Source organism: Sparus aurata, chromosome 17 (genome assembly GCF_900880675.1).
Source record: "Sparus aurata chromosome 17, fSpaAur1.1, whole genome shotgun sequence".
Classification (NCBI taxonomy): domain Eukaryota; kingdom Metazoa; phylum Chordata; class Actinopteri; order Spariformes; family Sparidae; genus Sparus; species Sparus aurata.
Genome location: NC_044203.1, coordinates 10,580,641 through 10,606,395, shown reverse-complemented (window position 1 = coordinate 10,606,395; position 25,755 = coordinate 10,580,641). Strand labels below are relative to the sequence as shown.

General features: G+C 41.7%; 3 protein-coding genes across 5 annotated transcripts in view; 1 reads left to right on the top strand and 2 right to left on the bottom strand.

Annotated features, from left to right (window-relative positions):
- Positions 1 to 203: 203 nt before the first annotated feature.
- LOC115566591 (desmin) lies at positions 204 to 4,729 on the bottom strand. Of its 3 annotated transcripts, none has more exons than XM_030392446.1 (11): positions 4,233 to 4,729; positions 3,832 to 3,991; positions 3,511 to 3,660; positions 2,896 to 3,015; positions 2,724 to 2,819; positions 2,512 to 2,646; positions 2,319 to 2,429; positions 2,114 to 2,224; positions 1,840 to 1,964; positions 857 to 1,748; positions 204 to 564 (listed from the first exon to the last, which is right to left on the bottom strand). In XM_030392446.1, the coding sequence occupies exons 1-10, from the start codon at positions 4,646 to 4,648 to the stop codon at positions 869 to 871; spliced, it is 2,304 nt and encodes a 767-aa protein (XP_030248306.1). In that variant the 5' UTR covers positions 4,649 to 4,729; the 3' UTR covers positions 204 to 564; positions 857 to 868. The 3 variants fall into 3 exon arrangements, with proteins under 3 accessions (XP_030248306.1, XP_030248305.1, XP_030248303.1); XM_030392445.1 differs by having other exon boundaries at positions 867 to 1,748; XM_030392443.1 differs by having other exon boundaries at positions 873 to 1,748; positions 4,233 to 4,597.
- Positions 4,730 to 7,107: 2,378 nt separating this feature from the next.
- Positions 7,108 to 9,447, bottom strand: tstd3 (thiosulfate sulfurtransferase like domain containing 3). The gene is made up of 4 exons (XM_030392612.1): positions 9,188 to 9,447; positions 8,891 to 9,058; positions 8,229 to 8,388; positions 7,108 to 7,765 (listed from the first exon to the last, which is right to left on the bottom strand). The coding sequence occupies exons 1-4, from the start codon at positions 9,315 to 9,317 to the stop codon at positions 7,708 to 7,710; spliced, it is 516 nt and encodes a 171-aa protein (XP_030248472.1). The 5' UTR covers positions 9,318 to 9,447; the 3' UTR covers positions 7,108 to 7,707.
- A 402-nt stretch (positions 9,448 to 9,849) lies between these two features.
- usp45 (ubiquitin specific peptidase 45) overlaps positions 9,850 to 25,755 on the top strand; it is a 40,219-nt gene continuing 24,313 nt past the window's right edge. The window contains exons 1-8 of the mRNA XM_030394318.1: positions 9,850 to 10,175; positions 10,729 to 10,839; positions 12,007 to 12,176; positions 12,824 to 12,924; positions 13,359 to 13,459; positions 22,918 to 23,069; positions 24,838 to 24,933; positions 25,328 to 25,458. Coding sequence (XP_030250178.1) covers positions 10,737 to 10,839; positions 12,007 to 12,176; positions 12,824 to 12,924; positions 13,359 to 13,459; positions 22,918 to 23,069; positions 24,838 to 24,933; positions 25,328 to 25,458 — 854 coding nt within the window. The 5' untranslated portion in view covers positions 9,850 to 10,175; positions 10,729 to 10,736. The remainder of the gene's footprint in view (positions 10,176 to 10,728; positions 10,840 to 12,006; positions 12,177 to 12,823; positions 12,925 to 13,358; positions 13,460 to 22,917; positions 23,070 to 24,837; positions 24,934 to 25,327; positions 25,459 to 25,755) is intronic.

Genomic DNA, 25,755 nt, shown 5'->3' with positions numbered 1-25,755 from the left:
GCTTTGCTTTTCCCTCACTACTTTCTCTCCCCTTTTCACTCTTTATCCCTCAAGACAGTGCTATGAAAATCAGCAACATCTCTCTCACTTGAACAAAAATGTACTTTCACCAGCATTTCATGAAAATGGTATTGGAAAGCCTCCTGTGTCCTTATAAGGCACCCCAAACACTGAAAAAGACATCAAATAAAAAAGGACAAGGCAATTGAATGCTGATAGCTTTATTTGTAGCAAGTAGAAAAAAGGGGAGGGGGTGTTGTAAGGCACACAAACGTTTAGAGACCATGTTGAGGCATATTTAAACCCTATGAAAGTGAGGGTTTCATTCAGTAGCAAAGGGTCAGTCATGGTCTTCTTGTCCAGGGCAAAGGGCAAAGGTCAGTGTCCAGACATGGGGTTTGGTAAGTGCAAAGCTTAAAGGGGCGTGGAGGTTTAAGGGCGAGAGGAGGTCACTTGGGAATTCATGCTGGTCACTCGTCTTCAGAGTCATCGGCCGCACCGGTGATGGTGTAGGTTTGTTCCTGGTGATCCATCTCCAGCACATCATCCTCATTCTTGACCGTTCTGTAGAGTAGGGATGAAAATGACGAGGGATGAGGTGACTAAATAAGTTCGTAACAACCGTTAAATATGATGGAGATATGGAGTGAGCGATTCTTGAGAAAAGAAAAGACTCATTCCCAAGTCCTCATTTATCAACATTATAGGGTTGTTACTGATGTGGCTCAGACTGAACTACCAACCCAAAATGTCAGTATTTGTGAACGTGGGAATGAGACTCATCAATCACCTATTTTCTCCAGTATCACTCAGCCCGCTTTTCATCAACTATTCTTAAAAGAAACGGAAAAGATACCTGATGGTACCTTTACCTGATGAGCACCGTCCTTCTTTCCGTCAGCTCAACAGCCTGCTCTGTGTAGGGATCGGTGTTGGTGCCCTGTCCTGACCCTGACAGTGCACCTACATCACCTCCACCCACATCCTCAGTACCTCCACTGCCTCCGATTCCGCTACCCATTCCGGTAGGACCCATTCCACGATCTTTACCTCCAACCCTATCCAAGCCTCCACCAATTCCATTACCTGTGCCTCCACCAACCCCACCATTTCCTCCACTGACACCCATGCCAACTGAACCTGCATCCATTCCAGCACCACCCACACTGCTGTCACCCTTGCCTCCGGCGCCAAGTCCCAAATTTCCACCAACACTGGCACCCACACCTCCAGGACCAGTGCCAGAACCTTCAGCACCAGCGCCCACGACACCAGCCCCTTTTCCCAACCCCCCAACACCAGCCCCAGCACCAAAGCTTCCAGCACCGGGTCCACCAGCACCTCCACCTGTACCTACACCCCCTGCACCAGCTCCAAGACCTCTACCTGCACCCCCAGCTCCCAATCCATGACCATCAACCATATCTGCCCCACCTGCCTTACCAGCAGGACCTTTCTTGTCATCTGGACCTCCAGCACCCATTCTTCCACCCATTCCTCCAGAACCACTACTTAGACCAGTGCCCATGCCTCCTGTACCCATTCCCCCACCCATTCCGACTCCAGTACCCATGCCTGCAACGCCTCCACCACTACCGCCAATCATTCCGCCACCCATTCCACCAACACCTCCCATGCCGCCCCCACCGAAGCTCATTCCAGCACCAATGGCGGTGGTGCTACAGCCGGTCAGAGAAAGGGTTTGCATCATGCCAGATAGTCGCAGATCCTCTCCTTCGATAAGTTTTCTATAAGAAAAAAAAAGATCAAAAGCAATGTAAAATCAAAACCTTTGTTTACATTTCATGGCACTAAATCCATTTTTAAATTCTCCTTCACCTGTAGGTTGTAATCTCAATCTCCAGAGACATCTTGATATTCAGGAGATCCTGGTACTCCCGCAGGTGCAGTGCAATTTTCTCCTTGGTGGTTTTCAGCTCAAGCTGCAGGGCCTCAATCCGAGCCTGTTACGTTAAAAGAGCCATGAAATCAGTGTATGAATGTATTATTGTGGTGGCTTTAGGTCTGCATGCACAAAAACAAGTGTATGTGTTAACAATTGACTCTGGTGCAACCAGGTGTGCCCCCTGGGGCTTCATGAAGGTAGCTTCACCTGCAGGGCTTCCAGTTCCTTCCTGTACTTTTCTTGCATCTCTCGGATCTGGGCCTCAAGAGCTTCATTCTTGGTCCTCATGCTATCCAAGTCACGTTCTTTGCTTTGGATCTGGAAACATTTTTATATGATTAAAGTCATTACAGTCATTTTTATATTACTGTCGATTAATTCTCACGTAGTCATTTTCACTTTCGATACTCACATCCTTTTTGGCACCCGCTATTTCTTCTCTAATGCTTCGAACCTTATCCAAATGCCTTGAAGTTTTACTGGTGAGATCTTCAAACTTGTTTTTATACCATGAATCCATCTCCTGAAAATACAGGACAGACATTTTTACACAAATTTAGTTTGAGAAATTAACTGCAGACAGTGCTGACGTGTGATTAGTCTACCTGGAGATTTTTGGCCGCAATGTCGTCATACTGGTTTTGGATTTGTTTCATTGCAGCTGCCAGGTCAGGGAGGGTGAATGCACTCTCAGCTGAGACGTGAGCTGCATAGATCTGTTTCATGAGCTCATCAATTTCCTGGCAAAAAGAAATGTTTAGTACTCATTTTATTGATAGGGAACCTATGTAATTCTTACAAGAAGATGTTATCCAACCTGTTGATGGACGCGCTTAAGGAACTCAATTTCAACTTCCAGCTGCTCCAGCTTCTTCTCCAAGATGATACGAGAGGAGGTGGCCTTGTCCACATCCTGAAGAAAATGTACTGTTATTATCATGTCAGTTTGGGATAATTAATTTGATGGTGGCTTATTAAATGTAACCTACTGGACGGAAGGCTTCAATGTCCAACTCGGCTTTCCTCCTCAGCTCCACTGCCTCCTCATATTTGATTTTGATTGCCTCTAGATGAGCAGCTGAGGACTCCTTAGCAGCCAAGGAGATGTCCTGAAAATCAAGAAGCCAGAAGTAATATGGTCCTCTATCAGATTTGGAGGTGTGTGCACGGGTGTGTGCAAAATGTAGATCAGCCTTTTTTACATTTTATATTCTAACTTCATTCTTGTGTGTGTGTGTGTGTGTGTGTGTGTGTGTGTGTGTGTGTGTGTGTGTGTGTGTGTGTGTGTGTGTGTGTGCATCTGCCAAAGCATAATCAAGTCCTCTCATCTGTGCATAAAACATAGCTGAAGACAGCTGTACTCCATGACACCTTAATGCGGTAAGGCACCTCTCCATTTGCCTGCCAGAAATAAGCCTGTTACCAGGTAAGGAACCTTGAAAACACCAAGTTGACGTCTTGTATCATTGCTTGGCTGGATCCTCTACAGCTCAGTGAGGTGTAAACCTCGCCTGAAACAAAGAATTCAGTCTTCACGCTCTATTGAGCGCCTGCAATGTAAGAAAAGAAACAGGCGATGTGTTGCTTAGTAGATTCTGCCTCACCCGCTGAACTCTCATCTGGTCAGCAATCTTTTGCAGCTCCCTCAGCTGCTCCTCATATAGGAGGCGTAGACCTGTTGGCTTTTCAAAGCGGTTCTGGTAGGCCTCAATCTCTGCTTCAAGTAGCTTGTTCTGCTGCTCAAGTGACCGAACCTGTAAGGACAAGAAAACATCCTCTGTGATTTCAAGTGTGCTTGATTCACCACGATATGTTTCCTGTCTGAGTGCTAATAGAGGAGAGAATAACATGCTGCCATTTTTCAACAAAAAGCATTCTTCAAATCTGGATGAAGTACAATGTGGTGAGTTTGAGGGCTGTTTTACCTTGTTGATATAGACAGCCAGCCTGTCATTGAGGACAACCATCTCCTGTCTTTCACTTGTGCGGGTGCTGAGGAATTCTTTGTTCTCAGCTGCAGCCACATTCAGATCCATGGCAGGTTCTCCACTGGGCCCAACACATACCATGGCTCCTGCACTCACACTGACAATTCACCCATGAGCCAAAAATATCAAATTTGAATTTGATCATCATATCGTGAGAAAAAAGGGATGTTTCATGTGTTGGAAAGTAGTTTTAAATTGCTTGAAAGAGACCTTGAGGAAGAGGCACTTACTTTGATGACATAAGGTCAAATATGTTACATAAGGACAAATCTATCTGCATGGCCTTTCTCGATAACACTACATTTCCATATGGAAGTACAGTAGCTGACAGTGCTTACCCTGCTCCAATCATGCGAGTCCTTCGTGCAGCTGACACGGTCCTTCGTCCCACTGACTCCACACGCATGCTGCTGGCCCCGGCTCTGCAGGGGTAGCTGGCGGAGGCATGACGGACGTCTCTCCTGGTGGGGGATGGGCTGGACACCCTGACCTGGTAGGACGAGCTGCTGCTGTCCTCAAAGTGACGGCGGTAGGAAGAGATCCTCTCCGGGCTGCGGCTCATGGTGGCGGCAGCGACTGTTTCTTCTGGTTCTCTGAGGAAAACAAGAGAAATACTCAAGCAGGATCCGTCTGTAGTTAACTGCACTTCACGGCTGTTCCACCTTGTCTGCACTCCCTGATTATCAACCCGGCCCCAGGTTTTATACTTCCCATTGCAAGCCACGTCCCAGCTGCCAAAGACAGCCCAGTTCATGAAGCAACACTTGTGGAATCTTGAACCTCTGCATTAACTGAGGCTTGACCTGCTGCTCAGATATCTGTCAGCAGTGTGTGAAGGCAGAGCTGAGCTGGAATAGTGTCTGACGACATTCCTGGAGGGTTCACCCATTAGTCTCTGTTCAAAACAGTGTGTGATCATGTATCAGTCTCTCTTTTATCCAAAGCATAATGGGTTTTGCCAGGCTTATTGTACATCCACCACCTCGGTGTCCACTACAGCACTGGGCAGCAGACAGACATGCAGGCGAGCATGCAGGGTCCGGTCAGTCAGAGCAGCCAGTAGGTGCAGCACTGATGTGATGAGCTCTGATGGGACGAGGGACTTTAATTGAATGCTGAGCAGAAGCTAGAGGGTGAGCCTATGAGGCTCAAGAGGAACAAAGAGCCCTGGCAAGATTTGACACAAATTAGTACTTATTAGTCTGGTCGGTTTTCAACATATTAAAAGCACAATGTGCAGAAAAAAAAGAAATTAACTGCTTCTGAGGGGAAAATAAGGAGGCAGAAGACAAGGAGGAGGGGGGTTGTAGTCTGGAGTTTACGGTTGACATGGCACAGTGATATGAGGGGAGAAAACAGTGGTCAGGTCTTTTCAGAGCAGTTCACCATCGACACCTACAAGGTCACATGGTCAGGGGTCAGTAAACGCTACACTGCCCTTAACATGTACTGTGAACACGAACTGCCAGCAAGATTAACCCTCATAGAAAACCTAAGACTTGTACACGCAGAGAAAAATGCATAGATCATAACCTGTCCAAAAGCCAGGTAATTTTTGGAGCACATTAGTGCTAATATAACTTGTAGAGCGCTTCTTTATTTTTTTGCTCCTGTGACAGCCTGTCACGATGTATTAAGTGAGCTTCTATTCTCTCCCATTGACCTCAGTTCTTGCAGCTGTGTGGGACTTTTGGGAAGAGGTGGAATCAGTTATGTGAACAATCCATCTCCACTAACAAGCTCTCTTCAGGTTGCAACCAAATAACTCATCACTGTGGTATTTTCTATTACCATATTCATGACGCCTAATTTCAAATGCCAACGCAACCCCACCACGCACCCTCATTTAACCCCAAGCGGGGACACTAATGGTGCTTAGGGTCAGATATTTAACCAAGAGATTTCACCATGAAACATCGTAAGTTGATTATTTAGAAGGGCAATTTGTCAGAATTTGGAGTTGAAAACATTAAAAAATGAACTCAAATTATCAACAGAATGTGAATAAATAGCAGTTCTGACGTTATGATGTCTATATTGTCCATATTGTGTTAGAGAAATCTACCTAAGTTAGCATGCTAACCAGCTAGCTCTGACCCATCCAGGTTCAAGCACAAGCACTCCCCTAGACCCCTCGGTCCCAGTCTACACTAGCTGCCCTAGCTCAGGGCAGCTAAAGTTAGCAGCAGTTAGAGGTTGTGATATGGTGCCCCATGTTTGTTTTGAGTATGAACTTGACCAGTGACCAATTCTTAGATATTGCACCTTCATATTGAGACAATTGCAATTTTATATCGTAAATTTTATGATACTCTCCGTCATAATAATGCAGCATCCTCTCACACCCACAACACTATCTGTACTTCGTGTCCATTACATTTATTTGATACATTTGGTTAGACATTATTTTGCAGATTCTGATTGTTTAGTGTTTATAGGCTATAAAATGTGACCTGTTACCAGTCAAAGTGGCAGAAAATCAAAGTACTCAATGTAGTACCTGATCATTTTACATAAGGACAGTATTTGAGTAAATTGTACTTAGGTTTATTTCATCACTGGTTGTTTGAGATTTTCACATCAACAACAGCAAACGAACATCAGTCCCAAATACGGGTTTTTGGTCTCTTTGATTTCTATTTATCAGTATCTGTATTGGCCTTGAAAGTGCCATATCTGTCGACCCTAGTAGTAACACTTCTGAATGAGATTATTTACAGATGCATCTGGTAAGTCACTCAGAGGTCAGTGTCCTGTACAGTGATAATGATTCAGTGTCACCTGAATTAAGGCCCTTGGATTACTTATAAATCCTGACTAAACTGATCTTGAGAATACATGTGGTCACTTTGGACTCTTTGGACAACCTCAGTCGTAAAAGGGGGAGTTAACAGAGAACAAAGGTCCATGGCTGTGGTCGGCATACTGTAGTAGATACATTCTTCTCAGTTGAAAACAAACACATTCATTATCATGGATGATGAAGGGACATGTTAATGTTTCCTGGAGGGTTGGTGGCAAATTCATACTGAGACACTTTGGATATTAGACAGTGCCCTTCAATATCATAGATCATCTTTGCCTCAGTGGCTGTCACCTCAGCACTCAGTGCCTATTTTTATAACAAATTAACCATTATCTCATGCTCTTTTGATAGACCTGTTTGACACTGTCCACAAGTTATAAAACAAATACAATAAAACACAAACTCACTTTTACTATTGATCAAAACTATACTTTTATTTATTGAACGATATTGGCAACAACTGCACTGACGGTTCCATCTAGGAGTTACTTAATATTCACAATACGTCAACTTGAAAGGCTGAACGCTTCATATTATGCAATCAGAGACTTACAATCTAACAAAACTCACAATCATACACAGTTTAGTAGTCATTTGCATAGATAATTTAAAAACAAAAACTTTAGCACTTCAATTGTTGTTAATATTTGCAGAAATATTTAGAATAAACACTGATATTTATTATTCTGGTTTATTGTTAAAAAGCTGAAAGGGTAGATAAATTGTTCTAAAGTAATTTCAAGCAATATTGCATAAGGTTTGAGAACTTTTAGCAGCAGACATGTGATTGCTGATGTGCGCTGAGCCCTCTGATTTCAGTCTTTGGATTCGAAATTGAGGTTAACAACTTCAATCACTGGTTCTTAAAACAAGAGAAAAGAGAATAAACTTAAAAAAAAAAAAAAAAAAAAAACTTTACAAGACAAGTGTTATACACTTCCCCTTTCCAGTCTGATCTCAGATCAATCTTTTTTTTTAGAGAGCTTTCAATAGTGTTTATCCCTGTGTCAGTTATGTTGTTCATTTTTCACCCAGTCTTGCCATCCACCTGGATAATGCTGAACACTGAAAGACAGAGAAAAAGGAAGCAAATGAAGGAACTGTTGCATCAACAGAGTTGTGTCAAAACCGAAACTGCATTTATGTTTTAAAGGTATTAACACATAGTAATATGCTGCATTTGCTAGTTTCACTGCTAGCCTCTTAGGCTAACTGTGTTTTTCTTATCATTTAGATAGTGGAGATGTGGGATATCAGTCCACTCAGGAGAGCAATGCAAGAGAAATTTAGTACTATCTCGTGGTGAAATATAACAGATATAAAACTCTGTCAACCAAATTCAGCCATAAAATGAACTTGTACTTTGACCTCTGTCCAGACTAGAAAATTGGTAAACGTTTAACAACCTCAAGAAATCTTATTCAACATTTGGTTTATGGCTACAAGAGTTCAACAATTTGCGGACCTGATGAGGTGAAAACATTTTTTAAACAGATGCTGTGTAAGCCATGACAAAAAAATGTCTCACTCTTTGAATCCCAGCGAGACAGCTGTGTCAAGTGCTTTCTTGCTCCTGACCCCTGCCAGACAGCTGAACACAATGTTATCTGTCTGCTGGGGCATATCACCACCGTACTTTTCTTTGTACTCTTCAGGATCTAGCTGGAGGGCAGTGTTCACCTGTCCCACTGCAAAGGCAAAGAAGCACAGACATTATATAAAACATCACTCAACCTACATAAAACTGCCAAATGTGAGACGCATAGTTTAAGTTCGTCCTACTAACTGTTTGTGGGAACTGATGTAAGTGGTGTCAAAGCATTATGCATGGATACACTTACCAGATCATGAAGAAAATTAGGAGACATGTCCTCCCTCAAACAAACTAATCCATGTTGAATTCAGTATATTCAGTATTTGCAATTGAATAAACTTTGCACAATAAAGGCCTGTAATTATAAGCGCAAAGAAACAGAGCAAGGTAACTGCAGTTTCAACGGAGCTCCTGATTTGATGTATGTATGCTTGGTGTAATTTAGTGATTTCAGTCATTCTCAAATTAACTCGTGACCTGCTGCAAACAGAAACGACTGAGTACTACATTAATTGGTATAACATCAGTGGAAGTGACCTTATATTCCTGAAACCCATCTGTAATGTTAAGTGTACTTTAGGCAGAGCAACACTCACGGGGAACGTTAATCGCCCCGGGGATGAAGCCGTACTCCCTGAGCTCCCAGGGCTCTCTGACATCTATAACTACGGATTTCCGGGCAGCCAGGAGCAGCTTCAGCTGGTCATAACTCACATCTGTGCTCGCTGGCCCTGAGCTGAACCTGCGGAGCAGCAGCTCTGTACCTGAAGCAAAACAAACATGTCATATACATAAACGACTTGAAAACATTATAGTGAGTCACGAGCTGACGAGTTGACACACACACATGGACAGGAGATAAGCTAGCACATCAATACAACGGTAAAACTCACTTTTACAGCAGAGGTGAGTGTTGGACACAAGGCTTTGTCCTCCAGGGACGGAAGCCCCAGGAAGGACGGTACTGTTCCATAACACCCGCTGGACAACCCGTGTAAACCTCCAACACCTTCTGAGAGCCATGTGTGATTATTGTTGCACTCCGTATTAACACTTTGTCAACATAAACTCGTAATTGCTCATACAGCGTGAAGAGGCGACCATAAAACACACACCACTTCCGATGCCAACAAGGACTTGCGCGTGCGCAGAAGTACGGAACAGTTGATGGACAAAAAGCAATCTCTGCTTTTGACCTGTTGTCAAACTCAAACGCAAGTCATGAGCCTTAAATTTCAATAGTAAGACAATAATGAACACAAATCAGCGGCATGTAGGGACATCTAGTGCACTTAAGAATTATCGAGGTCATACACAAGAGAAACATTGACTTATCAGGAGTTCTCAAAACACAGCCGTACCATGTCGCTTTCAGTTGCACTTTTATCAACATTATAGATTTCTCTTAGTCGACTCTGTAACTAAAATATGATAACAAACATATCAACCTGTGCGTGTTCTTGTATTATAAAACGTAGAAAACGCTCTTGAATGCCTCGGAACCGGTGAAAATATGCCCCTGAGGTGGAATTTCCCATTGTACCTGAATGCAGCATCCGACCAAACTGAGCTGCCGTAGTGCGTCACATGTTGACGAAGGCTTTGCTAGTTGATGCTACCGAAAGCTTGACAAATTTTACAGTGTCAAAGGCAAACAACGAAGAATTATTAAGATAACTGTTCTGTTGTTGTCGGAACGCTGTACTTTGCCTCGAAATGCCGTAATATCGCTCTGTATCGTCGGATAAAGCACACGTGTTAATGTTTTATTTATTCTGACAAGCTAATGTAGCTAGCTTGTTTGCTAGCCAGGAAGACTTGACATCTCCCCGTTGGCTCCAGGTTAGGTAACATTGTCAACATAGGAGCCAAAATAAAGAGGTGAGTTTATGTCACTTTTTCGCCAAATGTCACTTTGAAAAAGTTCCTCATTCATTGTTTACATTCCTTGATTGACACGAAGGCCTTTGATGCCCTTCCAAAAAGGAGGGACGGAGCTAATTGAGGCTTCTTAACAGTGTCATAAACTTATCCGTTTTTACTCATTCATGATATAATGTCACCTTTTAACTGACTGGCATTTTTTCTTTCTAAGTGACATAATGTGCAATCCCATAGTACAGTTTGACAGTTGCACATTTTCTGATGTTTTGGCTCAGTCCTGTGTAATTGTTTAGAAATTGTAATCTGATAAGGGTTAAGGGACTTTTCTGTCTAATTCCTTAACAGTTTATCTGCTGCAAATACAAATACTCTCAAAATAAAGCACTGCAAACTCACAATCATTGATTCATTGACACCTGAAATCCACTGTTCTCCAGTGCAAAGGCAATACATTCAGGTGTCTGCTTCGCTCAGGTATCTTTGTTAAAGGTTGAGGTAGCTTTATTTTGTTTTTTTAACATCTATTTTGGTCCTCAATTCTCCCATCCAGAGCTCCAGATGCGGCTAAAGGACCCCTTCTCTTTGAAAGCCGCCGATATGACTAAGCGGACTAATAAACCGCGGAAACCTCGAGATGAGGAGTCATCAGATGAAGTTAGTGGTAAGTGTCTGAAGCGGTACAGGGCACCAAACAACCTGAAGTTCTAGATAGTGAATGGGATTAGCTCTAAAGTTTTGCCTAAACAACAGGGTATGTATTTAGGACAAGAGGAGACAACACCAGGTGCTCTGAGGTCTGAATTAGTCATTTCTAGGTGAAAGCAAGATGCTCTTGAAGTTGAAATAATCTGCTTAGAAAAAGATAACACATAGGCTTACTTCAGGCACACTTGCACAGAGCCAAGTATGGTGTTTAAAAGTGGTTTTCCATCCAAAAATCCTTTAGGATAGACTTACTCAAAGTCATCCTCTAGATAGCAAGGGAGCCCACTGGCACACGAGAACTGTTGGGACATTTTAGTGCATGCAAACTACTTATAGTCATTGTTAACAGTTTAAAAGACAAGGAAGGTATATCAAAATCAATGGACAATAAGCATTTGAACTCCACAAATGGTGTATACCTCCTCACTTTGTTTGTTTGATATACTGGTGAGTTTGGTTTTATATAAAGGACATAACTAACCTCTTCGCACATTTCACCTGTGCTCTAGTGCCTTTATAATATGAGTGTGCAGTTCTGCTCCCTGATCACTATGTAAGGAAAATACATGGCAGTTCACTCTGTTTGACTACCTTCCCAGTCAGGTCCTGAGGAAGACCCAGTATAGGTCGGAAGCAGTCAGCACCTTTCTCCTTTATGATTTTCACACCCATATACCCTAAAACAACATCGGCTTGGTGCGAGTGTGCCTGAAGGAAACCTGTGCGCTACCTTATTCTACATTAATTTACAACCCTTGAATATTTCCAGCATTACTAACACAACATTAGCTTCAACAGAAATATTATTAACTTGTACTCTCTGTCAATTTAGTAAAATTACATGATTTTATAAATGTGTCCTATCAGACCATTGCAAAAAAACTGTATGTTATTGAATCTCCATGACAGTAGTGGAATATGTATTGTTGGGAATTCATCTTAAAATGGATATATATCCTGCTTCTGTCTTTCATGAGAAGAGGGTCCCATCTTGTATAGTCTTCAACAGCTGTTGCATATTGTCTCACCATAGCTCAGAATTTCAAATTGGTGCCTGAAATTGATTGAAAGGTTAATGAATATTTATATATATATGTTTCTTTTCTTTTTTTTCCTTAACTAGGGTTGACTTGCCAGCATGTGAGTAAGGCTGTGGACCTGAACTCAGTGAAGAAATCGGTGCTCTCCAGTGTGTGGTTGATGTGCTCTGAGTGCCTAAAGGAGAGGACAATGATCGATGGAGAGCCGGCAGCATCCCATGACATTGTGGTGTGTTTAAAGTGTGGTTTCCAGGTAATGACTGTTTTTTCAAAATTCAAAACTGAAAACACAATTCATCACAACACACTGTACTTCAGCAGTACACCGCATTAACCAAATATATGGTTTATTTTTAATGATCCAAAATGCCAGTAGACAAGAGGGCATTATGTAATTGAATCATGTGTATTTACTTGGCAATTAAATTGCAGGAAGCATTTATGGTTTGATAGTGTGTCCGCCACCAAAACATTTAGCGGGAATAAAACAGACACCCACATCACAATAAACAAACTAGTGATTTATTACCCTAGAAATTACAAAGACAAAAAGTTTTGTCTTCCCTTGTCTTTACTTTAAAGAAATAAAGAGACATTTTGTAGAATGAAATGATATATATGGTGTATACATAAATTGAAGAAAGGGCTTGAAAATATGAATATATTAATATGTTCTGCTGCACAATTAATCAGAATATGAAACAAAATGTAATATGACCAAGTGCAATATAAAAATCACGAGGAGTGCACATCTTTAATAAAGGAATTCAATATCATGGAGTCTTTGCATACATTATTTTTTTTTAATCCATATAGCTTTAGCACTACCACATGCAAATGTGGCTTTATTTACGTGGGAGTTTGACCTGTTTTTTAAAATGTAATTTAACTTTCTTGCAGGGTTGTAACCAGTCAGGGATCCAGCACGCTGTCAAGCACCACCAAGCTTTTCATCCAGAGTCTCACTGCATCACCATCAGCTTAAGCACTTGGAAGGCCTGGTGAGAAACCCCAGAACAACATTCCTTATGCACTAATGAAGAAGCCACCACACGCTACCAATGTGCATCAACTTGATATGACACGTATCAAGATGGCGCCAGTGTTTGTGTTTTATATAGGAAACAACATAGATCTGATGTTGGTGTTTTTGATGTGCATTATATACCATAGATGTATGCTGTCTGAAAGTCAGGTATACATCGTTTTACATGATTTTAGATGTTTGAATGTCTTCATTAATTACCAATTCTACTAATACAAAAAAAAAATAGTATTTCATACAAATACTTTGATTGTGTTTAAGAGTGGTTTCCATTTCAGCCAAGTATTTCTGTTCTCAAATATCAAATCATTTCAACATTTATGAGCGTTTTTAAATTCCACAGTAACTTGAAGCCTGTCTGTGTTTGTCTATGACTCGTTATTGTAACAGGTGTTTTGAATGCAATGAGGAGCTTTCCACTCACTGCAACAAGAAGGCTTTGGCTCAGACCTTGGACTTTTTACAAAAGCACTCTGTCAAGGCAACGTCAGGTAAGGTGTTTTCCCTCTTGGAGGTCTGGCCTGCTGCTGTTGTTGAAAAAAAGCTTTTATTGGGCACATGCCGTACGTACATCCTCATTACTATTTCAGCAAGGCTAAATTCAGTTCAGTTAGAGTTTTTCACAAATATTTCTTCAATTTAGTAGCCATGTCTTCAGTTAAAGTAGGCCATGATTGGCCTTGAACACATACATCTTATAATAACAACCAGATATTAATGGCACATCAGTCTGTGGAATAATCTGCACTGGTGTACCTCAAACAAGGTTTCCTGTGCTCTAGTGTCCTTATGAACCACAGTACAATAACACAATGACTGTAACCCAGACTATTATTGGCTGTCTTGTTACTAATTCCATGACCGTTGAACAAAGTACATTTAGACAGATGAACTGGATTACCTGATCACAAAAGTTAAAATTGTTATTGTCAGTGGTCCAGCTACTTACCAGGAACTGTCTGTAGTACACCTGCTCCCCCTGGTGGCTGTGATCGTCGGAATCCCTTGACTTAATCCTCAGGGTGGAGAGAGCCTATGTGTCTATGATGAGCAAGACCACTCTGTGTCATAGGCATTACTCCATATGGGTGCAACCAAGTCTCCCTTGATTTTCTATAGCTGCATTGGGCTTACAGAGCCATTTATCATGTATTCTAAGGGTTATTAAAAGTAGACTTCTATGTCTTTGACACTGACAAGCAGTGTAACTATCACTGAAAAGAAAAAAAAACACATCATACACACGTGTTGCATATCACTAACTAGAATTTGAAGTTGAGTTTGAAGACAATTTGAGTTGTATTGTAGCAGGCTGTGTTCATACTGATACAGCCAGACTTAGCCCTACTTTCAGTCTTATGTCCTCTCACCTCACCAAGGCCACCTGAGCTCTCCTCGCCCAGTCAGTCAACCATATAGATATTAACCACCCCAACCCCTTTCTGTGCTTACCCATTTATACACCTTCTGTTCTGTAACTCTCCTACTGTGTTCTGGCATATTGCGAGGACTCTTACCAAGCTGAAGCTGATCAGGGTGGTGGGCATCACCACTTTCGGTCTTACTGGCTGCCTCCACTAAGCCCAGTTGCCAGAGGCCAGAGGCCAGCCGCCGTGGCCCGGTCCGGCTGGTTCATCATCGGTCTCTCAGCCACAGTTTTAGAGTTGCGGGATGATGATGCTGCAGCAATTCCCCCAACCCTCACCCCCACCCTGCACATCGCATGACTGCACACATTAGAGGAATTAGGCGCTTGAGTGATGCTTCCCGGCTGGGTTCCCTAAAGAACAAGAGCAGCTGCGTGGGGTTCAGCCACTGCTCTGTCGTTCTTTGTCTTTCCATCGCTATCTGTTTCTGTCCCTTGCTTCCTCTGTCAAGCCGCTGTATGTCTCACCACCTCTGGGCCTGTGTGCTGCACTAGTGGGAGCCAGGGTCCTCAACAAGTCAGAGTGACTGGATCCTCACAGCTGGAGTGCACTTACTCTCAGCGGACTCACAAATACCCTATTTTCTTTTTATTTGTCTGTTGCATTTTTTGGCCATTACAAAGGAGGTTATATTTAAGTAATACACTTTATTGAGTTCTCATGGTACAGTGTATTCTTTTGTAATAGAAGCACAAGCTCTCCCTGGGTTTTGGGCTCAAACTGGACAAGTCAACAAGTACAAGAAATATCTTATGTAAGAATTTACAAAGTAGACATTAGGGCTGAGCGAGATTGGAAAAAACTGACATTGCGATTTTTTTAACCATGCAATATATATTGCGATATGAAAAAATACAGGAATTTTCATCAGATGACCTGGATAGCACTTTATGTTATGCTGCACTGCTGCTATCTTGGGGACAGTTAACCTGCACTGATCTTACCGTTTTTTTGTCGTACTGAGCTGTGTGGTACCGACGTAAATGGTCAAACAAATGAGTTGTGTTACCTCTCGTTGTGGCAACAGATGCAAGGCACTGTCGACAAAGAACATGTTTGGTCAATAATTCCAGATAACTGATGTCGCTTTTCTTTTTGGCACCAAGTCTTCGTTTTCGGTGATTTTCTCTTAATTTCTCAAAGTTGTTACCAGCAACTCACTCCATGTGCATGGGTGTGGTCTGCTTCAGCACACTGATTAAGAACTAACTTGACTGGTTGCACAGTGTGTGTCAGGTACCCTTGAAATTAGATGAGTTCATTTTCCTCCTTCCTCGCAGGTCCTGCGTTGGGACTATTGCTCACACGTACATCACGATGACGATGCTCAAACGATATATCGTGCAGCTCTAGTAGACATGCTGTACAGTTGTTTGACAAATGCAGACATGCGGTTTCCATTTTCTTATGACGAACAAATTCACTTTCCCGGTTACAATTCAATGTTCATGTTTCTTCACACACTATGGGGCTTTCGAAGATAAACTCATGCATACAGTACCATTTTTTTATGTGTTAGAAATTGATTTTAATACCGCTTTTCAACCAATCTTAGTGGGTCTACACAGGTTTTTTAAATGCAGGTAGAACTGCTAAAATGTGCATATTGATCCCATTCCCACTTCCCACGCAAGGCAGCCGGTCTGTGATTTTTATCCCAAGTGTAACACACATCAGTGATGCCATGTTTTACTTCACTAATGCCCCAGAAACAGTTGTAACAGAAAAGAAAACAACTGTAGAGCCATTGTTAAAGAAGCGGTGGATGAATTATGTGTCACAGCCCTCGCAAAGTGAAGAATTTTCACTATAATAATTCTGTCCTATTTTTAATTTTTTGTATTTTATCAGGAAAACAGGAAGCTAGCCAGGATGTTGAGCTTTTTTGGCTTCAAAACACCACTGAGCAGCTTTGTAAGAATGAACGGGGCTCCACCTCCACTGCTGTGTTCAGTAATAAAACGTCCTTGAATAGACCGCATCACAAATTCCTTTCTTACTGATGTGCCACCACCAAATGTTGATAATGCGCCATCACTTCTCATGTTGAAAACTAGTGTTTACCCGAATCTTACATTTAGACCAAAGCCAAGCTGAGCCAAGGTGATCAAAACCCCACGTCTACTGCAGAGTCAATTAACCCGGGTATAAATACAGTTTACACATTCCCATTGCACACAAAAGCTCGATTTTAGTGGGTTAAGTGGCATTTTTGACAAGTGGAAAAGGGGTATGAAATGCATTGTGATTCTCTCTTGAAAGATCGTGTCTCGATGAAGAAAAAAGAAAGAATTCAGAATTTAAACCAAATTCTCAACTATGTGATTACCTGTAAGAAACTTATAAGACCAGGCTGTATGTTTTGTTTTGTTTTGTTTTTTAACCAAGTGAAGGTTAAAATGTAAGGAACATAAATATGCACATCATGGTCTAAGCGAGACTACTTCTGGAAATTTGGTAAGGAAATGAATGTGTTAATTTTATTTATGGATCATTGAAAAATAATGTACAGAAGTAAATAAATCTCAATGCATAAATCATAATTTAATATTGCATTGTAGCCCTCTGAATCATGATCATATCAAATAGTGAGCTGAACAGAGATCCCTGTTGCTGTGAGTGTGTATTTTATATGTCTGTATACCTGTGGAATTGCCCTTTAGTGGACACGGTGCCTACCAGGGGTCAACGTTGGTGGGAAACGATTTGCTAAGCTGGGCAGTCGATATCTGCAGCTTTTCCCTTTGCCTCTTTAAATTACCTGTCACCTTCCCTGCCACCCAATTGTTCCACACCGGTCGGCCAAATTGGTATAGAGGCGGGCAGCCATTGTTGCAGCAAAATAAGTGGTTGTTGTCTGCTGAGGAGCTTGTGAAATTGCATTTCAGTACGAAGGCCATGTTTTCAGAAGAAGCTGCTGTTGTACTGTTTTTCCTATAGACCCTACCACAAAAGATCCCAAGCAAGGATTTTTTTTCAGAATCTATAATAATTTTGTACAACAACAGCTCAGGGTAGAAAGAAAGTCGATTAACTGTGCTCTCTCACCATCAAGGCCTTCAGCTCAAGTACCAGAGTCCCAGTAAAAAGGGAATTGACCTCAGGGAGCTACACTCACTAGTCTTTGTGTAGCAAATTGAAATGTTGGTTCTGAATAGGCATCAGAGCTTGTTTCTCATTGGAATCTGACAATTCTGTCTTGTTTAATGGTAATGATTATTATCAACCGCTTTATTACCACATCATTGTGTTCTTTCATTGTTAATTTTGCAACTTATAAATTCAGTAATAAACTATTCAGTTTGATGCCATAAGTATATTTTAAAATTGGTTTCTGTGTCTTCAGTCCATTTAGACATCGTAGATAGAAACATTATATTGCTAACATTGTCTTGGTTTGGCAAAACATTTTGATACAAGGTTATATATTTTAAACAAATAGTTCGTCCTACCTTTTAAATAACTTTGACGAATATAGATGCACCAGTAATGAAGCAATGAAACTCGTTTTATGTGTGGTAATGATAATAACGCTCTATCACCTTTGAAAACGCTATTTTTTGTCTACATGAGCGCAAGGCAGAATAATATCAAATTAAGCTGGGTTAAATGGGTTGTATGGCACTGCAAAGTGCTGCTGTAGTTGTAGTTTTTTTTTTTTTTTTATTGAAATGGCTGTCAAAGTTTCAGATTTTAAACCAATCATGTGCCCAGTGTGTTGGATTGAGTGCTGCCATGGTGTGCTTACATGCTGTTTGTCTGCATTGACTGTTTGATTTTGAGGACACACACTACTTCTGCATGTCAGTACTTGCATCTAACAGTAATTGTCATGTGTTTCTTTTCTTCATTGATATCTTTGACTTTCTCTCCTCTTAAGACCTTGACTGTCTGCACTATATTCACCTGGTTTTCTGCCTCTAGTTGTTGATTTTGGAAACCATAGTCTTTAGTTTCCTGTCAGTTTAGCTCAGCCAAGTGAGTCAGTAGCCAGTAAGATGCTTGTCCCCTGGTGGTGCTTTCATGGAGGTAATCAAGGGTGATTCTGTCTTTATTCCCACCACCGCACATGAAAGTAGGCCAGATAGTGTGGGTAGCAAAAAGCTGTGTGTATAAATATATGTGTGTGTGTGTGTGTGTGTGCATGTTTGTGTGTCTGTAAGTAACATGGCACTGGGTTCTCTTGGCCTCAGATGGCAAGGAAACAGGCTTTTCATGCCCTGCAGTCACAACAAATTAGCGAATTAATAAGACATTTGGTGTTGCCTGGCCTTCCTCTTGACTGCCTGCTCTGCATGAAGGGAGCTGGCCTTGGCCCTCCCCACTGCTGCACTGCAAGTGAACATGGAGGCACAAAGCCCACTGGCCAAACAATTTTATGGCCTCTCAGCCCATATAAGGCAGGATATGAAAAGGTCATTAAAAAAACATAACTATGGGAAATGTACTTTTTGGCTATATTAAATCATCATCAATCAATCCATAATCATTACACTTTTTGAAAGGTTTCAGTAAAGCTTATCTGTAAAAGTAAACAAGTCTCATGTTACTTTGTGTATCTCTTATATGAAAAAGAGCAGGGAGTGCAGGAGGTGTTGGTGTACATGCGTGCATGTGGGCGATCCTGAGCACCGTGATGCTTTCCTCTACCCTGGGGAAAGGCTCCACAGTGTCACTGCTGCCTATACTCGGTGGCTGAGCAAGGAGGGCCAGGTGGTGGTGCCGAGTGCGGCACAGTCAAGCGTGGACACAGCGCATGCTGACATTTGCCTTTGCTAACTGCTGCAGGGAGAGGAAAAATCTGCTTTTCCATATGCTTGTGCTCGTTGCAACCCTTCCCTCCACCCACTGCCCCTCCTGCCCTCCTCTGCCCCCCTCTCCCCAGTCTCAACCAGATGGCTCTCTGAACATTGTTTACCTTGGGTGGCGGTCCCAGATGCAGTGTGTGTCCATCGGCATCCCCATTCCGCCCAGTTAGTTTCCTCATTCCTCTGCTCCCCCTCAGCTGAAGTGCCAGTCACAGCTCTTACACTCAAGATGCATTAAGTCTGTTGATTTTATGTCCTGATCACAAACACCATAGCAAGTAGACGCACTCATGGTCACACTCTTTCTCAAGTACTCTCTCTTTTGCTCAGTTGTTCACACTCACATAAACACATCTCTTCACACCTTCTCAGTCTCACACCAAATCCAGAAATACACAGTTTGTTTTCCTGATTTGGGCTGCAGTCATCCCTTAACTCCACTTGTTTTTATGTGCATTGTGCATTGACATATGGGAGCTCCCTTATGGCTGCATATTGAAGATGAAAATAGGCTTCCAGATGTTGCCAGCACAGAGGGCCAGATGTATTTAGCACCACTGGGTGGAGCACCATAAAACCAGGTCGTCCCAGCAAGCTGAACCTCACCCCTTCTTAGTCCCAAATCTACAAGACGAGCCTAAAAATGCTCCTGTCATTTATCATCAGTGTTGTTTTTCACTTAAAGCAGTGTACATTTTAAAGCTAAGGCCAAGAAAAATACAATAATGCAGCAGACCTGAATCAGACTATGGGCTATATTTTTGTGTGTTCAAGTGATTTTTGATTTTATTTTTTCTCATCAAATGTGTTTCACAGAAAAGTTGCCCTTTTACCCCCATTACTTTGAGTGGAGTCCAGTTGAGAGTATAACACTCAAATTGCTTATCCAAGAATAAAAAGCCCACAGCTCACATTCCAGCAAGTGTGACCAGGGCCTGCCTGCTAATGACCTTGGCCTTGAAAAGGAAAAGCTTGCTGGGCAGTGGCCAGCAGTGGGTTTACAGTCGCTGTAGGTTGAATAGCTTTTACAATTAATGTGTTGTGCACAAGGAGTGGTTCTGTAAATTTAATATGTGGTAAGGCAAGGCCATTTGTGCGTTAAGGAGAACGGTGAGAGTAAAGGGGCAGGTTTTTATGATGACGGGTTACAGTTCAATTGAATTTCCTTTGTTTGGATATCAGTGGGTTCAGGCCAGTGACCTTGCTGCTAGCCTGCTCTCTTGACTGGCTTACATGGGTGAAGTGCTCGTGTTTACCAGTGTTTAGTAGATTTCTCCACAGCCTATAGGCCTTAAGGTACTGCCATCTGTCCCTGTACAAATGTGACATTTCGCACAGGTATGTCTTGTAATCTAACAAAGGGATCTTGTAGTTTGATTTAGTAGTAAACTCTTTCCGTTCTTTTAGAAAAGGATTGCACTTTTATCAATCATTGTCAGTACTGTACAGTATAGTACAGCAATAATAGCCCAACCAACTTGAAAATACTTTTTCTTCTTATGACAATTTTAATATTTCTTTCACATATGGCTATGCGATGGAGCAAGACATTTTTAAATCCTGGCGAGTGATGTCCATTTTTCCAGAAAAGTTGAGGAAATCTTTCTAAAAAATGTGAATGGACTTGATGGTAAATAGACATGCATTTCTATAGCGCTTTTCCAGTCTACTTGTCAGATTCACCTATTCACAAACACATTCATACACTGATGGTGGAGGCTGCCATGCAAGGTGCCAACTGCTCATCAGGATTAATTTGGAGTTCATTTTCTTGCTCAAGGACACTTCGACATGCAGCTAGGGGGGACCGGGATTCGAACCAGTGACTTTCCTATTACTAGATGACCCGCTGTTCCTCCTGAGCTACAGCCAGCCGATTTCTATTTCTCCGGAAAAGTTGAGGAAATCCTAAAAAGTGAAGTGACTCACTTTGGATAATGGTCAGCACTATTGGATAAAGGAGGGAATAAGCATTGACATTGATAAAAGGGTGAAATGACATTGTTGTGCGAAAAAGAGACCATGTGTCTCTATACCAAACTTGTTATTCATCATGGAGCTACATTATCTGGCATGAAGCTAAATGCCTGGGATTTTTTCCATCGGACAGTGTAACTAATCTTCCATTCACTGTTTCGATAATTGCCCTCCGTCAACTTTAAACTTGCACATCATCTCCTTTTTTTTCTATTCTGTCTGAATGCAGTGTTATAGCCTAATCACACAGATATTTTTCTGAGTTTTACATAGAAAGCAGTGAAAAGTTTAGTTATTATTTGTTGATAATGGGGCGGCTGTAGCTCAGTGGGTAGACCTGGAGGACCAGTGATTGGAAGGTCGCTGGTTCGAGTCCCGGCTCCCCAGGGTGGAACTGAGCTACATGTCGAAGTATCCTTGAGCAAGATACTGAAAATTGCTCCTGATGTGCAGTTGGCACCCTCTGCCATCAGTGAGCTGGTGACTCATCCAGGGTGTACCCTGGCCTTCGCCCATCCAGTAACTGGATTTGGCCCCAGTAACCCCGCAACCCCCTTGAAAAAGGGGCGATAAAGCGGTAACATCCCTGCGACCCTGACGGAAAAGCAGAAAGAAAACGGAACGGAATGGAATGGGAGACACAGTAGTTCATAGTAGTAAAGTCTAAATCTACTTCAAGGAATTTTTTTGTTACTGCCGTAAAATACCACCAGACCAAAGAGAACCTCACCCCCACCCCCACCTTAATAAAAAGTCATGCCATAAAAGTTCTCATTTCCTTATATGTTATCGGTAATATCAGTATTGAAACACAACCAATTATAAATTCCCTGGATTGAAATCACATACCTCTGTGAATTCTTTAAACCATATTTTCTCAAGCTCATGTGAGGTTCTACTCTGTCACTTTGGTGTCTGAAGGAGTTGCTTGTTGCTTGTTTGACCCAAAGCTTAAACATGCAATAGATTATGATTTTGAGTGAATACACTTTATTCTTTTTAGAGAACTGCTCATTAAGGCTTGACCATCCTCTACTGTAATGTCCTTTTTCTGGATTCCTTACTAGTTGGCAAGTCAGGAGCTTCTTAGTCGAATCACTAACATGGATTTGATATTGAGTCGTCATGGGTGTTGGCTTTGTTAGCTGTCATCAGCTCACTGCTACTCTACCTACTGTAGTCTGTCCCCAGCAGACTATCTGTATGTCACTGTTAGATTCTGACCATCTGTGTTGGAGTTTCTGTTTAAGGTTAGTTTTCATTGATGATCAGGAGGAACAGCTGGCCCCGGAGAGCCATCTCTCCAACCCCAGCCCCCTCCCCTCCCTCACTAACCAGCGGAAACTTCTACAGCTGTCATCTGCTTTCCCAAATGACCCAGCTTTCCTTCCAGCTGCCATCCCAGCACCCTGCTCCCAGCCCCAGTCTTGCTTCAAGGCTAAGCCCATTTTTTTCTGGAGCCTACCACAATCCAAATTTTAATGGAGGCCAAAATTTCCGAGCTGCAAGGACAACATCCACCCTCACTCACAACCCAGTCGCAACACAGCCACCATGTCAGCTGTGTCTTTAAGCTTGACTGCCAAGTCTTGGTGCCGAACATAACCACAATGTAAAAAATCAGGGTTTGGTTATGGAATCTTCATCATGTGTCTGTAATTTCCAATTGCTGAAATACATTGTTCCTGAGTTTTTACCACTTTGCATCACTGACCTGTTTTGCTTGCTGTGTTTCAGGAGCAGCACCCAAAATCATCAAGTTGCAAGAGGAACCATCAGATTACACTGACCTGCCCAAAGGCAAGAGTCCAGCCATCAACAGCACCCTGGTCCCTGTCAAAGGCATTAATAACCTCGGTAACACCTGCTTCTTCAATGCTGTTATGCAGGTTGGTATAATTGTTGCTCAGTTTAAACCTAAATCTTAACTGTGCCTTATCTGTGTGCCTCTTTACTGTTCGTGAAGAAACCAAGCACTTTATAATGGTGACTGGAAAAAAGAGCCCAGCATGTTGCTAATCTCTCATTTTTACCATGCAATTTGAATTTGGTACAGTTATAGCACACTATATACACGGAATAGATAGACCAAATAAACAATAGACTTGGCACAAACAAAAAACGTCACATTTGGGTTGAAAATTGGTTTGATTTCCATGGCTGGGAAATATGAAATCTGCAAACTTTTTTTCTGTTGTCATTTTCAGCTGTAGATGTCATGTTTAACAATATATAGTGAAACTTGGTGATCTGACCTATCTGCCGCTTCTGCTGACTTGTTTTGCTTTGCATCTCACATCTGACAACTGGTTGGACTAACTGCTTTCGCTAGTATTAGGTAAACCCAAGCTGTCTTTTTCTTTAGTCCTTGACCCAAGATCCAATTATGTCTTGGGTGAAATTTGATGGAAGTGTTGGTATTACATTATTTTAGTTAGATGTTTTTGTACCACTAAGTTATTGGTAACAGAAAACATGTGATTGGTTCCAATCCTCAGAAAATAATGGAAGTAGGTCTGATGAAAGGTGTTGTCATTATAAATCTGAAGCACAATAAAGTGCATTTCTTACTACAGATGACCTTCTTGCAACTCATTGCTTCTTCTCAGGAGACCCTGTGATAGAATGGAAATCAATGGGCATGACAGTATGAATATTTATGCTTTTACAATTTTTTAATACTTCACAAGTGCCTCTTCTGACCTATAGGAAATCAGATTGCAGTCTTACAATGACTAAGTATAAACCCGATAGTCCTTGAGGTCATTTTTGAAGTATATTCAATGCAGCAGGAAATGCAGTGCCGGGTTGGACACATTCACCTACCCACACACGAGTGGCACTCAGTTGGTGCAGAGCATGCTCACTATACAAAAAAGCTATAGAGCCTTCCCAGTCTTTCTCTGGTCGTGTCATGGTGACTGCAAACTGACATGCCTCTCCAACAATGAAGCTGTTTTTTCCACCATTTTGTTAATCACCCTCAGGGCCTTCCTCATTGATTGAAATTTGAGTGAGCACGCTTTACATGCTTTTCCTTCCCTCTCTCTGTCTGTTTGTATTGTCTCCTTGAAAATTGCAATCTTTCTGGTGAAAACACATAATTGTCAGAGGATGAGCTGTGTCTGCGTTCACAATGCCAGTTCCATTGTGTGTTTTCCATAGCAACTGTCTTCATTGCCAGGATGTGACAAAACAAATATCTCTTGAGATGGAAGAAAAAGATGTTTTTCTAACATAAAGGGACAATGACTGCTTCAGGCTACCTCCTCACCAAGGATTTTCTCCATATTTCAACCTCACAGATCATAGATAGATTTGAAAGGCCCTGTCAGAATAATCAACTTGCCACAAGTTTCTTAAATTCTAGTAAAATGGAGATAACTTTTCACAAGGGTATTTTAATTGACCACATTGAATTGTCACAAGCTTAGTGTGGATACCGTTTCATATCTGTGAATGATTCATCTAGTGAATAAAAAAATCAGTGTACACGACCAGTTTAATGATCTATTACTTTTCTGCATAGTATTTAGCTGCTTAACATTTGTTGATGTTGTGTCTTTTCTAAACAATACCTTTACACAATGTTATTCAGTGAATGGATTTATTAATTAGTTATTGAAGCAGTCTTCAATCATTGTGTTTCCCCCCCAGAACCTGTCTCAGACACACATGCTCATCGACCTCATCCAGGAAGTGAAGGAGAAAGGGTACAAACTGCGGATCTGCCCCCCTGTCGAGACCAATCTGGTACAGTTTTCTATCCATCTCTTCCACTTTCCTAAAGTTGTATTCATCTCTCAGTTCAAAAATAGTAGGAACAAATACAAACTACATCGCTTTGGAAATAATCATCATATTGCTGTCTGACTCACTGTTCCCTGTTGTATCTGTAGCATTAATTAGATGAATGTCAGACCACTTAGAAAATATACAAAAAATCAGTAGTTGTAATGAGTGACCACAGTAAAAAACTGAAAATGGCAACATCATTTTTTGATATATTTTGGCAATTTTCAAGAAGCAAATAAACAAAACATTTGCTTTGGTGAAAGTTAGGTGGACAGGTGTAGCCTGTTTGGTTTATGTGTTTTAAAAAATTGGGGAATTGTCTAATTTTTATTTTGGTCTCTTCCCATTCCAGAGTCCACTGACTGTAATGCTGCCCAGTCCAGAGCCCCTGACTGCAGCCATGTTTCTCTTCCTTCAGAGCATGAAAGAGCCAGGCAAAGGCCCGATCAATCCCAAAGTCCTGTTCAACCAGCTCTGCCAGAAGTAAGGCACTTCTTTATATCGACTGTCATACATTCACCCATGATGATAAACCAGCATCTGACTCTGTATAGACAGATATTTCATCCTGGGAGCATTGAAGTTTTCAGATAGTGCCTTAATTGTAGGTATTGTTGATCTTCCTCATCACAGCTGCATTTCATAACACAGGAGCCCCAGATTTCACCTGCTTTTATTCCCTCAATACTGTAGTGACCACTTTAACCAGCCAGACCCAGGTAGCACCTGGTCCCAGCTGAATGCCTTTCTAAGCTCAACATACACAAAACACACCAAAGG